Source organism: Camelus bactrianus, chromosome 13 (assembly GCF_048773025.1).
Source record: "Camelus bactrianus isolate YW-2024 breed Bactrian camel chromosome 13, ASM4877302v1, whole genome shotgun sequence".
NCBI lineage: Eukaryota > Metazoa > Chordata > Mammalia > Artiodactyla > Camelidae > Camelus > Camelus bactrianus.
The window spans coordinates 33,675,205-33,692,456 of record NC_133551.1 but is presented as its reverse complement, the minus strand read 5'-3'; the positions used below and the strand labels follow the sequence as shown (position 1 = coordinate 33,692,456).

Below are 17,252 nucleotides of genomic sequence, written 5' to 3'. Positions count from 1 at the left end.
AAGCCTGGCTTTATCCTATGCATTCTGGCTTTCTGCCTGTTAACTACACTCTGTGCTAGGCCCTGAGAAGATGCTACTGAAGGTGAACAGTCTCTTTTCTCATGATATTTACAGTCTTGATGGGAGAGCGACATCATGTACTGTCACAGACAGATTGAAATCTCAACGTTGATCAAAGCTTAAGAACTAGAGGCTTGGTGCTAAGACAGCGTATAATAGAGGGATTTGACTTTATCAGGGAGCCCCTCTCCCCCCGGGGAAAATTGAGCTGTGATCTGAAGGAGAAGCCCTTGCTACCTGGCAATGGGGCAAAGAATAAACAAAGGAGTGCGCTAGGCAAGGCCTTAGAGCCTCAGGGCATCTGGGGAACTAAAATTTACGGTTGCCAGAACCAGTGAGGTGGAAACTAAACTGGAGTGGTTGACAGAAGCCAGGCCATGCTGATGAGATGGTCGCTATGCTAACGGCAGTGGGAAACCATGGAGGGCTTCGGGAGGTGACTCTAAACTGTAGCTGTAATGCAGCGATCAGACTGGACGGGGGCCAGAGTGGATGCTGACAGGCTAGCTGGGAGTTTACTGCAGCAATGGCCATGCAGTCTGCTAGAGACGGCGGCAGCGGCAGGACATATTCTCATATTTTGTCTTTGCAAAAATCATAATAAAATAAACAGCAAGGTAACGTATGTGTTTACCAGGTAAATTCCACAGAGAGTTGCCAATCAAAGAATTTACCTTTCTTGCTCCCAGTATGCAAACCTTCTGCTGTACGTGTGCTTTAATGCTTTCCTCTGAACGCAGGTTTAGAGCTATTAAAATGGCAATTGTTACACCATCTGGGTCTTGAGAACAAGCATCATCCCAGGGCTTGACCAGCAGCCCGTGATAACCCTGCTAGGAAATGTCCCCAGCAGATGTGCCCGGCGTTCTTTCCCCGTTTTATGACACTGCTTAGCAACGATGCAGTCTGTGTGTCAAGTGATCCCTGTCATTACAGACCTGGTTTGTGTACAGCAGCCTCAATAACATTTAGATTTTTCAAAATTTTTCAGAATGCCTAGATTTTCCAAACTGTCTTCAGTTTTTGTCTTTATGGTTCTTTCATCATGAAGTGTAATTTCTGACCCTTGGGACACGAATAGGAAAATGGGAGTATCCCAGGCAGCTCGAGGTGGCATTCAACCTGTGGTTTCTTTGTGAAGATTTTAGAATTTACAGGGTAGCAAGATGCCTGGGGAATCATGAGTTGCTTCTAAATTAACTATCATTAACCTAAATGGGCTGTGACATGGAAATTCACACCGCAGCTGACAGTGCATTTTACCATTTCAGAGTCCCTGCCAACCAGAATAGCGACGTTTTAGCACTACTTTTTACTCTCTACCTTGATAGGCTTGATCCATATAAAATTTTTAAACGTGCTTATTGAAAAATCAGTGTTTCGTGTTATAAATAATACCCGTATCTACAAATGGCCTGATAGTACTTGCTTTCTCAGATGAAAAAGGCTGTCGGGTATAAACCATGGTCTCTGAAGTCTGAACGGACTTAGATTTCGCCTCTGCCCCCTCTAGCTCTGACTGAGAAAGTGGCTTATCCTGTCTGTTTTCATTTCTTCATCCAAAAATGGAGAAGGAGGAGGAGGCCTGCCTGTTTTTTTGTGAGGATCAAGGATGATGTTACGTGGGAAGCTCTTAATAGTGCTTGGCGTACAGTAAATGTAGCTGTTGTTAGCACCACGTTTTGTTTTTATAATCTAGGTGTGCCAGAATGCTCACTACTCAGTACACATTTCCTGGGAACCTGTGGTGTGTCAAGCTCTAGGAATGTAAAGATAAATAGTACATCATTCACCCGGGAGTTTGCCACATTAGGTCTAATGCAAAGGTCACAAACTGGTTGTCGGGACATTTTTACATAAAAATCCTGGTTTCTATTTTCTACTAAAAATGGACCAGTGTTCCAAGTTCTCCTTTCATCAATTACCCTCTTCTAGTTTATTTCAGTTCCTATCTTCCCACCATTGTCTAAGCCCAGCCTGCTTCCCGAGCACCTGTAAATTCCCGAGTACCTACATCATCCCCATCGCCTGTGGGTGGGTACCTGAATCTGCATCCCGGGTCTCCTAGCTGTGGCTGTGCAGGTGAAGTGGCAGAAGGTGAAAACCAAGAAGTAGGCAGGAGCTGGTGGAGGTCCTTGTGGACCAGGATAAAGGTCTTTATACCAGCAGAAGCCATTGGAGTGGTTTTACTAGGGGATTATAATGATGAGATTAGCCTATTGAAAAAACCCTTCCAAGCTCCCTCAAGAAACTGGTAGAAAATGTCAAGGCTGAAGGCAGGGAGTTCAAAAAGCTGTTAGCGTAACTGAGATGAAAGCTGGGAGTGACCTCAACTTGGGGTCTGTCAGGAGTTAGGACAGATAGAACCTGATGATTATGTGAAGGTCAGAGCTGAAGGAGAAGGCACGAGTGGCAAGGACTCTCAGATTACGTCATGGGCAGCTAACTGGCTGGTTGGTTGGTGCCATTCACTGAGAAAAGACACAGGAGGAAAAGCAGATTTGTGGGGAAAGATGAGTTGTTCCTTCTCGTCTGATGAGTTTTAGGCATCTCTGTAAGACAGGAAATGTGATTTAATGGCTACTCATTGTGTACCTGTTCCTGTAGTAGGCATTTTAAAAGATTAGCTCATATATCCCAGCAAAAAAAAAAAAACAGTAATGGTAGTAGTAGTAGTAATAATAATACCACCCCCCATTTACTGAGCACTTATTATTTGTGAGGAATGGAACACAGCGTATTATCTCCGTCCTCCCCACAATGAAGCATTAAGATCTCCATTTTGCAGACAAAGGGACCTGCGTATTCCAGAAGTTAATTCACTTGTTCCTGGAGGCTTAGGGGCAGTAAGCACCACAGTAAGGATTCAAAACCTTATGTGCTTGACTGGCATGCCCAACTTATGCCATTCTGCCTCTCCAAGAGGCATCTGGTATTAACCCATAAAGAAACCGAGGTTCAGAGAAATCTAACTTGTCACAGAACACATAACCTGTAAGTGTAAAAACCGGGATATGAACCACTGTCAGACTCCGAAGTCTAAGCTTTCTTCTTTATCCAGATAATACTAAAGTGTTATTAATGAGACCCCATGTGGGTTCATGACAGTTTTCATTGGTCTGTGGAAAATTTAAAAAAATAATAATAATAACCAGATGGAGAGTTCTTCCTTAAGCTAAATTTACTCAGTTTAAAGAAATGCCCTTTAATTTAAGACTATGTCCTACCCAACTTTTTAGTGTTAAAATGGCTCTTCCTCTATGTCATTATGGTAGTAATACATGGTGGTAGTTGTGGGGAAAGGACTTTGAGAGGTTGCACCCTCTGAAATCACTGATATTTGACCATTTTTTAACTCATAAAATAGCAAATTCATATGCTCCAGCCTAATATTTCTTTGATTTCAATTACTTGGCAAAAAAAAAAAAAGTAACTCGGATCCCCAAAGTTCTTTTGAAAAAAGTTCTGGTCTGTGAAATCCCTAGAAATTGTGTCTCTAGAATCAGGAGTAACTTGCAAATGATTGGATGAAAGCAGGCAAGGAGAGAGATGAATAAAACCTGGCTGTGGTTTTAAACCTGTGCAAGTGCGAGGTTGATATTGTCACTAATTTATTTAAAAAAAAAAAAAAAAAGGACCGTGAGAAAAAGCAGATTTGCGGGAAAGTAGAATAAGTTCAGTGTGGAATTTTAATGGAACGGTGCACCATGTGATTCCTGAGGCAGGCTCTGTTTGTCAATTTTGACTGCTGGACTTGATTAAAAATTACTCCTAAGTGTTTTTTAAAGTGCTGGCATCCAAGTTCGAGGGGAAAATAGTTTAAAATGTGTTTCTGATGATTATAAGCTTCCTTTTAGATCTTACATCTAGGCTGAAATTCTCAGGGGTAATATGCTGCTCATTTTTAAAGCAAGGCTCTGAACTGTGTGCTTAAAATCCATTTCATCCCCAGTTTGCTCTCCATCAACAACTGCAGAATTTCTGATTCGGCTATGAACGTCGATGCCGTGGTGTGACTCTTTATCTTCTGTTTCAGATCCAGTGTGAAAACTGCATCTATAGCAAGAGCGTAGACACTCTGTAGGAGCAGGAGAGAACATGTCTTGAGTCAGCATCAGCCTCTCTTTTGTGACAGTATGCAGATTGCCAGTGGTAGAGTTCAAGTGCATTCAGATGTGGGGCATTTTTCACAGCTCATTGTACTTTATACCTTGTATTTCTGAAAATCACTTGAGATTTGCCTACATGATAAATTTCCCTTTCCTGGTCATAAAAAAAAGACAGGAGATTTACAATCAGGTGTGCTTCCTTCATAAAAGCCACGAGAGGAAAGCTCTTGACTTTTTCTTCCATTCTCTTCCCCTCTGCATTGTAATGAAGATAATATAGAGATGTGTGGGTGGCCAGTAAAGCAACCTCATGAACTCAAAGGCAGCAGAAATATAGGTACACGTTTTTAACACAAATTCACATCTTTGTCGTCTCCTAGCTTTCTTTCGCTGCCAGCCAATTTAATGGCCTGCCGTGGAGACTTGTTACTCAGCTTGGAATTTCCTCTTGCTTAGAAGGAAGATGCTTATCAGGTATCTCTGAATTGAGACAGTAATTTTACAATCATAGTTACTCAGCAGGCACAGAAAGCCCAGAGAAGCACTTAGACGTGACGGCTCAGAGCCCTGAACTCACACTTTCTTACCTGTGTCTGGTGCCCTGGCATCCAAATCCCAGAGCTTCTCAGAAATGTAGTGATGTTCTTTGAGTCTGTAAAGTTTTCATTTCTCTGGGGAAGCCTTATTTGCTGACATGATTTTAAGATATTATAACCTAAAACTTCTATTGATTATCTTTCAAAGAAAGCAGAAATTAAACAAGTTTGTATTGAAAGCCTGTTATGTCCCCAGCACCGTGTGAGCCACAGGGCACATCACAGTGAACAGGACACGTAAGTCTTACCTTCAGGGAGCTTTCAGAATTGCTGGGAATAATGGCAGCTAATGCTGTCATAGCATTTGCCATGTCCTGCAAAAGGCACCATTCTAACTGTATTAATGCGTATTTTGTATGAGATCAAGCCTACTACCACCCCCATTTTATAGATTAGGAAACTGAGGCACGGAGACACTCAACTAGTAAGTGTCACAGCCAGGATTTGAATATGACTTTAACTTAGTATTGACGAGTACTCTTGAAGGGAAAGTTAAGATGCTGTAGGAGTTTTTGCTAACGTGATTTCACCTAATCTAGGTGGTTAGGTCAGCTGGCAGGAATTACAATCTAGGCAAAGGTTGTCTTTTTCTAATGTATTCAGATGCTACCAAGTGGAAATCTCGGGACCAAAAGCAACAGTAATAATTTGTGTTTATTGTTGGTCCAATAGGCATGTTTTAAAAATGACTGAGTCTGAGTATTTGAATTTGAATTTGACTACTTTTATGCTGAGCGGCTCTCTTTAGTTGTTGTCTCAGAGTCAGTTCACTTCATCCTTCTCCGTTTAGCTACCTCACAGCCTCACCACAGTGAGTTTGTTATTCTAGTAGATCTTTTCTGGGCTCCACCTAATTTGAATCAGGAGTCTCTTGGTTGCAAGTGATAAAACCTCGACTTGACCTTACAGACAGAAGGGGAAATGTATCTATAGACTACAGGTTATTTTTTACATAACTGCGGGGAAGAGCAGGATTGACAGCCTCGGGGACAGTTGGAACCTGAGGCCTGGTGCTGCTGGAGGTGACCCTGTATGTCTGTCTGACTCTCCTCTACTTCAGTCTTGCTTCCTCAGCACAGGAGGGGCATGGCTGTCTGTAGCTTCTGATCTTCTCTGCCAGGAAGGGGCTGGCTCTCTGCCCTCAGGTCCACTTTGGAAAATCCACAGGATGTTCTTTTGTGATTCAGGTGTCTACACTTGGACCAATTACTGTGACCAGACAGATGTGTTGATTACGCAGCTTTGGGACAGGAGTCAGCCAGCTTTGGTGATGGTAATCTGGACGTCAGTTCCATTATTACCTGTTATATAGGACATTCCCAGTGTTGCCTTTTCTATCCACCTCCTGAAGCTCCTTCTCTTGCTCAGATTAAGCTGTCTGGCCCACCAGGCGTTTTCTGTCAGGAGCTTATAGTACTGTGCTGAGGATAACATGATGCACACAGAATGTGTTGTATCAGTTTGTTTCATGAAATGAGAAGATCTTTCCACACTCCTTCCTCAGCCTTCTTATTTAGGGTCCCCAGTACAAAGTCAGTACGTTAGAATGTCCCAGAACCTCAGCTTTGAAGGCACTAAGAGCTGCCTTCGTGCAATAGTTGGGAGATTGGCAAGTTCTAAATTTATATTTAAACAAAGGAAAGGGACTCTCCCGAGGTCACTGCAGTGGCTAGTGCTGTGTTTTGTTTTTCCTGTCCAGGCTCAAAATAAGCAGGCGTGACTTGTACTGACTTGTTGCGTCTGAAAATGGACTCGCTGTGTCGAGGCCGACTCCTGGGAATCTTGTGTGAGTTGTTGGGAGGAGGCGAGCAGCTCTTTCCCTGCCCCTGTGGTTCACCCCTCGGTTAAGAGCTGGGGCTGTGGAGCAAGATGTGTCTGGGTCAAGTTCCGGCTTCGCAGGTACTTGTTAGATTCTCTGTGCCTCAGTTATGTCACCTCTAGAGTGAAGATGATGCTGGAACCTCACGCACAGGTCTGTTGGCCACATCAGCATCTGAAATGTGTACATTTTACCTACAGGCTCAGTAGCTGGCGGTCGGTGCTCTGAAAGTTCTGGCAGTTACTGTTATCATCGTCGGGCGCCAGCCCCGCCCCTGGCCCAGAGCTTTACGGATAATCCATATAAGACATGGGAAAGTGTGGTGGGCCAGATGCTTTTCTGAGCTCTGATTTCATCCTTCCACATTTTTGAGGATAAGATAAGAGACAGGGAAGAAACCTAACACTTCTCAGGATTCTGCTGTCTGCCACACTTCTTGACAGATATGTCATTCGGTTGTAATTCAACGTTTCCATGATTCTTTCTCTAGTATCCATCTCACCAGGTATGTGCGTGTCGTACCTGTTAGGCTCTGTTAGTCTTTTCTCACAACACAGAGCTGGTGCACAGTAAGCACGTGTTGAACTCAACTGTGGTCTCAACCCTTCACTCAGGTAGCTGTTACTGCATTCTTGCTGTTGTGAAAATGAAGGGTCAGGGGTGATTGTACAGTTCAAGCAGTAGAGCACATGCTTAGCATGCACAAGGTCCTGGGTTCAATCCCCAGCACCTCCTCTAAAAATAAATAAATAAACCTAATTACCTCCCCCTGCCAAAAAAAAAAAAAAAAAAAAAAGAAGGTTTCCAAGCACTACTCTTGCTAATAAGTAGTGGAACCAATCCGAACCCAGATTTTTCTGGCTGCTATTCCAGTGCCCTTCCTTTTTATTTACAAGTGCAAATGATGAGGACAAATTCTACCAAGTTAGCAGTTCGTCTATATCATATGCAGACTGGGCTTAAGGCGTTTAGCTGGGGGAGTCATCTCCTTTGTCACATTGCTGGCTAATCCGGGGTTAAACCAAGGGAGAATGGCAGACCTCTGCAGTGTCATTTTCAAAGAGAGGCACTTCTGCTCTTCCTCAGGCCATTTGATCCACACTGGGAAGGAGTAACATGAGTGGTCTCCATTTACAAGGCAGTTTAGAACTTATTCTGAAAACTCCCATGAGCACCGTCCATTGACCTTCCCAGGTCTGTCTGCTCTCTTTGTGATCCTTTAAAGTGGAGGCCGCAGGGTCACCTTCGCTGTGTGTCCTTGCTTTCCTGGCTGGCCCTGAAATCCACCCAGGTACGTTTAAGATTTAAGTCCCTGGACTTTGATGCATTCAGCACTCGCCCTTTATCAAGCTCATATTCTATTCTGCCGTATGTTTAAGAAACAAATAAGACAAAAGCAATGCTATTAGCATGTGGGTGATACACACATAAGATTTTAAAATACATACAACGTTGCAGAAATAGTAATAAAATAAATTGGTCATGATGTGGAAGGGGCACCACGCAGGGGCTCAGGGAAGAATTCCAAGGAATGAGGTGATTTTAAAAATTGTTCTGAGTCATGTAATGTGTTTAGGAGCAAAGTTAAAAAAAAAATAGGAATGAGGGAGAGGAGTTCTGGGACCTTTCTCCCATATGGGGAAAATAAGAGAGAATCTAAATGAGAAATAGTTGTGGTCCTAAAAAATAGGTTACTAGTAGGGAACTTAGGGTACTCACAGTCATCTAGGGGTCCTAGATGATATAACGTGGTGGGGTTAAATCTCTCAGGATAGAGACCAATAGGGAATTGAGGGGACACGGTGAAATTATAACCTAATCTAGTCATAATGAATGGCTGGGCATCACCTGGTCATCATCTGTTGTGTTGTTAGAAATCTAATGGGAGCCTGTGGAAGAAAAGGTCTGTCAGTGTGCCGGCAAAAAACCAGGGTGAGGGTTTGTGATGGGGATACCAGCCAGTACGCCAGCATTCTCCAAAGGAGAAGGTGTCCTGGGCAGGTAACTGTTTCGCCATCCCTATAGCAGAGTTAGGAACATGGGTTTATCGTAAGTTGATTTCATTTGCTGTCACCATTAGCATTTTTATTAAATATTTGCTATTTACCAGGTACCAAGCCAAATGCTTTTCATTTATTGCTCCACTGAATCCTTCCAACATCTCTACTATATAACGACTCTTATTTTCTCCCATAGTATAGATGAAGAAACTCAGTCTTGGTAAAGTCAAATAACCAGCTCAGGGTTTCAGAACTTTTAAGTCGAGGAACTAGGGTCACAAACTCCTCCAACACTCCACTATACATGTCACACCTCTCTTCTCGTCTCCAGATAGCTTACCTGCCTGCCAGCTGTGTGCTGGATCTCTCCACCTGGATGTCTCTCACCCATTTACCAAGGGCCAGAGTAAACCCATCCTTTCTTCTATCCAGATCAGTCTCTCTCCGTGTTCCCTGCCTTGCCCACGCCAAATGCATGAGTTCATGCCTTAGAGTAAATCATTATATGATAATTTCCCCTGTAAATTGCCTGAACATAAAGGATGAGATATGGTGGAAGGCAGACATGAGCATTCTGGTCAATTTACTGCTGTCATCATTTACTTAAATTACTTGTCCTTTAACTATGTGTCAGTTTCACACTTGGTTTGTTTCTCTCGTAAGTCTGAACTCTGCACTGCTCCGTGGAGTCCAGGACTAATTTATCTTTGTATCTCCCAGTGTCCTTAGTGATGGCACTTTTTTGCCTCTAACTGAATATGTTAAGGGGAAAGAAATTATAATTCCAGGACTTAAACCTTGAAAGGATTTAATATTCAGTGTAAGTACAGATAACAGGGATTACTGGTATGACAGAAGAAGAAAAAAGTCTGGCTGAAATGACCATCAGAAGCTACCTGATAGGCTCAAAGCCTGACAGATCTGAAAGGGCCAAAAAAGAATTTGGAAATGAGAAGCCTGCATTCATTTCTGGATAGAGTTAATCCAGATGGATGAATAGAACTTTTCTGCCTAGTGTTTTGGTCGTTTTTATAGTAGCCTGAAGCCCCGTTAAATACTGCTTGACTGCTGAAGTTGGGGAGTGCGGTTGAGCCCAACAATACTGGTAACTGGCTGTATCTTTTATGTTTCAGGAAGACATCTCCCAGGTGATTGGTCAAGGTGTGGTGGCCGGTCAACAGAAGACACTGGAATGTCCAACTGACAACGTATGTAACTGACCCTTTAGGTTTGCTCTGCTGGGATTGTGTGCGTTGTAAACAGGTCCCATTAGAAAAGGAGGTGATTGTAATGAAATCAGATCCTTTATTACTCGGCAGAAAGTTATGGTATGTCTTTCAACCCTGAAGTCACCCCACAACTGTAGCACCGATCCTGCAAGGTTTGTGGACAAACCCTCTGTATGTCTCCCTGTACAACCCTCTATGCAGGTGTTTAAAAGTGAGGCATCCCTGAAAACACACTTGCACCTAAATTCGGAGAGCCCCATGTCTTACACAAGGTCATAGATAAAAAAAATTAAAGTGGGAGAATTTGTAGTTCTCTAAAAATATAAATGCAATAACAAGTGTTTCTTGTGTTTTGAGTTTTACTTCTCTTAAAAAACTGTAAATTTCTGTCTGTCAAATTTTTGTACTTTTCTGGCTGTTAAACTTTTTCTTAAGTCCTGATTCTCATTGTGTGTTCATTTGTACTTTTGTGCTGCTAAAATTTACATTATTACTGTATTGCTATTTTTATATTTAAGGAACTATAGATTACTAGAGCTTACAGGAAATACATGATAATTCAAACATCACCAGAGGAAATGCCTTTGAAAAGTATCCAAAATTATATGCTAGAAACCTAAATAAAAACAAGTAGGTGTAGAAAGTACCGTAAAAATAAAGTTCAACTGAAAAAAATTCAGTTCAACTGAAAATCTCTAAGCATTTTTTTTAAAAAATTCAGAACCAGATTCTTTTAACTTTAATGTATTTGTGAATGCTGTCAGTGTGTTAGTACTTTATAGGCTCTCACCTGTCTCAAGAAATGTATCAAATATCTCTAAAATTTTATAACCATAGAATGTTAGAGCTGCGGTGAGTCCTAAACACCCTCTGGCCTTTCTTTCCCCTGTTGAAAAATGAGCACTTAGATCTAAAGACTTCTCCTTTGAGAAAACGGTTACACCCTTTTCTGTGACTGCAGAGGAGAAACGGTGCAGAGAGCAGTCGGCAGCATCTGCAGTGAAGCTGCATCACTCATCGTAAAGAACTCCCAACCACTTGGGCTCCTTCAAAATGGGAAGGGATTCCTCACAGAAATGGAATTTTTCATTCCTTAAGAATTTTCAACCAGAAGCTGACTAGTATGTTATCAGAGGACATAAAAACATTAGTAGTTCTCATTAGTTAAACTCCTAAGTCGTTCCTGGCATAATTGTAGGTTTATTTACTTGCTTTGCTCTTTAATCTTCACAATAACCTTGCAAGGTATAGAGGTATTGCCACCAATTTACAGATGAGAACGTTTAGGAGGTTGAGTGACTTACCTGTGGTCACACAGCTCATCAGTGATAGCGAACTCAGCCATTCATATCTTCTTTTGAGTAGTTGATTTCTTTTTTTTCCTGTCATGAAGATTTGATGAAGCACAGACTTGAAAAACACTGGTAAGTGTAACTTTGATATAACTGCAGAGGCTTTGTAGTTCCCAGAATTCCTCTGTAAATCTCTTAGAAACACATTTATCCTGGGTTAAGAGTCAACCAGCCCATGCTTTAACTTAAAAAAATTAATCTCAACTTCAAACAAACAAATAAAACCCCAGAAAACTTTTGCCTGGATTTCTATGGGCTGTTTTCTTATTTTTTAACTGAATTCATTTCTACCCATATCGATCACAAGCACTCCCTGCTGCTGGGAAGGTCATGATGTAGCGACGGCTGCCTCTTGTGCTCTCCTGTTTCAAAATCCACACAGCGCTTCATAAAATAACTCTGTAGCTTTCATTTAGCTTTGTTATCAATGGTATTTCTTGAGATGATACAAAGGAAAGTTGGACATAAGTGCTGTATGAGTTAAGATTACGTTCAGTTGCTGCAAGAAGTTTGTCTTTTGCATCACGTGTGGGTGTGATTAGGTTAAGGGTGATAACGGTGTTTCCACAGGGTCACGGGCCCAGCCACCTCTTACCTGGTTACTGTACCGTTCTTTCTGATTACTCTACCATCCTGCAAAATACGGCATCCATTCTTTAGTCTAAGATGGCTGCTCCAGGTATTAACCATTCCACTTGTGTTTCATCTAAAGAGAAGGGGAAGGCAGGGTCGTTCTCCTTAAGAGAGTGACCTGAAAATTGTACGGTTCATGTCTGTTTACATCCCATTGACCATAGACTAGTCTGTGGTCACATCTAGCTTCAGGGAGTCTGGGAAATGTGGTCCTTAGAGTAATGGGATATCTAGGTGGTTCCATTTTTTCTGGTAGTAACCCCTAATTTGTCATTTTTCCACTTTCTTCTTTTAAAAAAAATCACTGAAAATATGTATTCAGAAAATCTTTTTAAATAAATGTACAGTCATTATTGAATGACGGTGATAGAAAAACCGCAGGAAAAAAATGAACACCAGTAGCATCATTGCCTAGCAGCTGTTTAATAAACACCGTAAACTTGCAGCATTCGTCAAACACTGACTTTTAGTCCTGTCTCTTCCTTTCATTAGCTGTGTGACTTCAGATATGTCACTTGACATTTGCGTCTTGGTTTCTTTATTTGTAAAAGAGTCTTATCATCTGATTCTCAAAGTTATTCTCATGATTAAATGAATTTGTGGGTGTAAAAGTGTTTTTGAAAACTGCACAGCACAGTGCAGTTGCATGATGGGTAGTGCCGTTTTTCTTGTCGCCTACTGCACACTGCCTTGCATTGGGGCGCAGCCTTCCAGTGATGGAATCCTGAGGTGTCATTGTTCTGGAGCAGTTACCTTGATCCTATTTCTAGACTCCAGGGGCAGCCTGGTGCTTCACTGCCTCCACCAGAATCTTCCAGCTGGGGATGGGCTCCCTGGCTAACTGCAGATCCAGAAGGCAGGTCAGGTTACTACCTATATCTCTTAACTGCCTGTTAAGCAAGCATGGAGTACTTTTGATTTTCTTTAGTTTTGTGATACTAACATTCACTAGAGGTATTATCAACAAAAATTCAGAATCACAAGTTAATTTTCCAAAGCTCACTCAGCGAAGGTCTCTGTACCTTCATTGAATTACAGATTTATTTCCTACTCTGAGCTTCCATGTCTTCAGTTTTGCTCCTCTTCAATCATTCATTCATTCATTCATTCATCAAACATTTATCGAGGCCCTACTATGTTCCAGGCACTGGGAATCAAAGGTGAATAAGTGTTCATTAAGGTGACTTAAATGTAATTGGTGTACCTGGCGTTTAGTGGGCTTTGAGTAGATGTTTGTTGTTCCTTCTTTCCCCTCATGTTGCACAGTTAACCTACCTCATGTGTCTTTGACTATATGAATGTGTCCAGAGGAGATGGGCAGTCAGAACATCTGTAGCACAGATTGTTTTTCATTGTGCTCAGCACAGATATACAGACTTCATGCTGATTTCATCATGTGAAAATGCTTCCTGGCCCCCGCTTCATACACAGACCACAAGGATAGAGTAGCTTCAGCTTTTATCCTTCTTCCCTTCCTTAATCCATCCTTCACCAAAGCATTTCAGGTGTAAAGTTACAGAGGGAAGCATGGGGATTGGGATAAACATCATCCTAACTTCCCCTTGCCACCCCTCCAACTCTAAGTTTTCAAGAGACATTATTGGAGTGCACCACTGTTCTGGTGACAGTACACCAATTTTAAAGTCTTTTCCTCTTGTTACCTTCCTCCTCTCTGACATTCATCTATTTGTCCTTCCTTTTGTAGGTTGGCAGCCAAATGAAACAGCAAAAATATTCGACAAAAGTCTCCTTTGGTTCACAAGAGATACCTTTAGCACCAAATCCATCATACCATTCGACAGATACAGACTTCACAGGCTATGGTATGAGTCTTTCTCTGAGCAGAATTGAATTGATTCATGAAACCTTAGAAAAAGAAGGGACCATGATGTTCTGAAAAGAGCTCTGAACAAGGAGTTAGGAAGCCCGGTTGGCATCCTGGCTCCACTGCTTGAGCTTTGGGACTTGGGTGGGTCACTTTACTTCCACCACCATTTTCCTCATCTCCACCAATGGGATTGACTTTTATTTATTGAATATAAAATTTCTAGAACAAAAATGTCCCTCAGTAAATGCTACTTGAATCTGAGGCTTCCGAATTATTCTCTAATCTCTCCAAAAGATTGTGTTTAGTTCAGGATTAGTATCTCTTCAAAATCATATTGAACCAAATTGTTAACCTTGCATATGTTGATGTGAGCTATTTAAAGACTGTTAATTTTCAGCGCTTGAAGAAATTGGTATTCACTTTCTCTTTTTGAATTCCTGAGTTGAATTATGCTGACTAATGGTTGAAAATAGAACTTCAGAATGAATAATGAGTATTTCCATTTTGCTTTTATGCCATATAAGCCAGTTTTTTTTTTTTTAAAGGACTATTTAAAACGCCATGCTCACCAACGATAAAGCATAACCCTGCATGAATTTAGCAGGCCTGTCACCTTTATGGTATTTGTCTTTTACATATTTTTTCATCAATGTTAACTCAAAAAAATTTAGGCAGATATTATTCTAAAGCACTGGAGTTTTACTAAAATACTTGAGGAATGTGGTCAGGAGACTGACCTCTGGGTCACATTTGGCCCACCATCTGTTTTTATATGGTCTGCAAGCTAAAAATGGTTTTCCACATTTTCAAAATATTGTAAAAAATCAAAAGAATACTTCATGAAAATTATATGAAATTCCGATTTCAGTGTCCAGAAATAAAATGTTACTGGAACACTCATTCGTGGGCGTGTTGTCCGTGGCCTCTCTCACCCTCTAAGGGCTAAACTGAGAAGCCGCACCAGAGCCCATGTGGCCTGCAAAGCCCCAATGTTTCCCACCTGGTCTTTGACCAAAAAAGTTTGATGACCCCCCCCACACACACACACACACAGACCAGTTGAGTTTTGATAATATGGATCCCACATCTTTACCTCAAGAACAGAAATGAAATCATACCACAGTTTAATCTGTGGAAAGCGTATTCATTCGGCCGCCCACTTACAGAACATGGACTGAGGGCTTGGGAGGAGTCAGCACTGGGCTGGATTCCATGAGAGAAAGAAATGCTGAGACTGACTCAGGACTGGCCAGGGTGAAGCAGAGGTAGAGGAGGGAAAGAAAGGCTGCCTCCAATATATCATTCTGTGTTTCTCCTCCTCACTCAAGAGACTAAGCTAGTAAAAAAACAAATTTCTTCTGAACAGCACAGGGAAGTATATTCAGTATCTTGTCATAACCTTAAATGAAAAAGAATATGAAAATGAGTATATGTATATATATCTGCATGACTGGGACATTGTGCTGTTCACCAGAAATTGACATATTGTAGCTGACTATACTTCAATTAAAGAAAGTTATTTTGTTTTAAAAAAGAGAGACTAAGCTAGTGATTTACGTAAGGAGAACAGACTTTTTCAAGCATCCATAAAACTGCCACTTGTACATTGTCTTTATTGTAAATCAGTGGAAAATGTAGCATGAAATACGTATGTTGTGAAAAGATCCAGAGGCAAATTCGGTTTACAATTTGATTCTTCTAATAATTGTTACTGAGGTTGTGTCACTAAACTTTTCACTGTTAAACAGGAGGCCATTAGATTAATAAATTCCACGTGCTCAGGAGCAGCACTTGTAAGAATGTGGCACTACACCGGTCCCTGGGCTGGGCATCTCGTGCGAGCTGTTTATTTAATTCCTAGAACAGCCTCTTAGACAGTGGTTACCTGCATTTTTCTGATGAGGAATGAGCCTCAGTTTCACCCACCTCTTTGAACCCAAATCCACTTCTTTCCCTCTCTAAACCTTTTTCCTTTTATCACAAAGACAGTGATCATTGCTTAGAGCAGAACCCCACAGGCTTACCTAGGGCCTGTTTCCTTTTCTTTTATACCAGGGATCAGCAGACTTTTTCCGAAAGGAGCCAGATAATAAATATTTAAGGCTTGCAGGCCATGTGGTCTCTGTTGCAGCTACTCAGCTCGGCCATTAGGAGCCATAGACAACATGCAGACCAATTAGCAGGGCTGTGTTCCAATACAGCTTTATCTGTAGACATTAAAATTTAAACTTCGAATAATTTTCCATGTCTTGAAATGTTATTCTTCTTTTGATTTTTTTCAACCTTTTGAAAATGTGAAAGCCATTCTTGGCCCTTGGGCCATGACTACTGGCCCTTGCTGTACGGGGGTCTGTGGATCTCAGCTTGGCCCCTGTGCATTAGCTGGAGCTGACCAGCAGGTGGCACCCCCTGTTATCAGCCCTTTACCAAATTATATTACAATGTAAGAATCAGTACTCACTTGTTTGATACAATGATCAAACTTAGTCATCATACGAAAGATGACATTCTCTAGAAGCTATTATTTGCAGGAGATTCTCTTGAAACTAACATTTTGAATGTTTTGATTTTTCAATGGGTTAGATTTGACTAAAAAATGCATATATATGGAATTTATGCTAGAGAAATGGGTGTTATTAAACATCTTCTCTTAGCCTGTAAATACTTTTTCCTCCCAGTTTTTAGAAAACCCAGTCTAAACAATGATTTTTAAATGTAAACCTTTATAAAACAGCAATAACTCTTTTAACAAGCTCTTTAGTTATGGGCCCAGCTATTAATTCTACAGTGTTATGTTTATAACACTTTTTTTTTTTTACTATGTATATATTTGGGGATAATTTTTAGGTAATTGTTATTTTCAGTTGCCTCATACTTTACTGACTAGATCCTTTATACATCTTAATTCATATATATGCTCTAATTGACAATATTTAAGTGCTGTTTCTTAATTGGTATTTTATAACTGTAGATCGGAATTTATGCCAGTCTTTAGTCTCATTATAACATATACCTATATGTATTTAATCATGTAATCAACTTAAATTTTTCCATACCAGTGTGTTTTATGATTTTAAAAATGTCAAGTATAATTAAAATGGTTGATTGTGTGGGTGGGGGGTACCATTTTCACTTTAAGTGCCATAGGAATGTCATGTTTCACCCCTAGGAGAATGGGCAGTAGGGACCCAGCTTTTCCCTTCTTAGTGCTTGGCAGGAGAAGAGGGAAATGATAGCACATGCAAACCCCGCACCTTCCGAGCCGTAGAGTGTGCAGGCTGAGCTGTATCTCCTGCTTGCCGGTCACTCTGTGTTCCATCCTTCTCCAGGTGGCTTCCAGGCTCCTCTGTCAGTGGATCCTGCCACGTGTCCCATTGTTCCCGGCCAGGAGATGATTATAGAGATATCCAAGGGCCGTTCAGGGCTTGGTCTCAGCATTGTGGGAGGAAAAGACACACCCTTGGTAAGTTTCTAGAAGTGAAATACATCCACCGTCACAGAGTTAGTTGCCGAGCCTCATTATGGCCTTGTGTCACTTCTATGGAAGACTTGGCTTTTTCATGGTATGTAAGTGTGTGAACTATTCTCATTGTGGTCATTATCATCATTACTATTTAGTGGAATGC

At 41.3% G+C, this 17,252-nt stretch overlaps 1 protein-coding gene across 8 annotated transcripts in view; it reads left to right on the top strand.

Moving 5' to 3' along the window:
* PATJ (PATJ crumbs cell polarity complex component) overlaps positions 1-17,252 on the top strand; it is a 291,813-nt gene that overhangs the window by 217,854 nt on the left and 56,707 nt on the right. For all 8 annotated transcript variants that reach the window (XM_074376367.1, XM_074376369.1, XM_074376370.1 and 5 more), the window contains 3 exons: positions 9,718-9,792; positions 13,504-13,621; positions 16,956-17,089. In XM_074376367.1, coding sequence (XP_074232468.1) covers positions 9,718-9,792; positions 13,504-13,621; positions 16,956-17,089 — 327 coding nt within the window. The remainder of the gene's footprint in view (positions 1-9,717; positions 9,793-13,503; positions 13,622-16,955; positions 17,090-17,252) is intronic.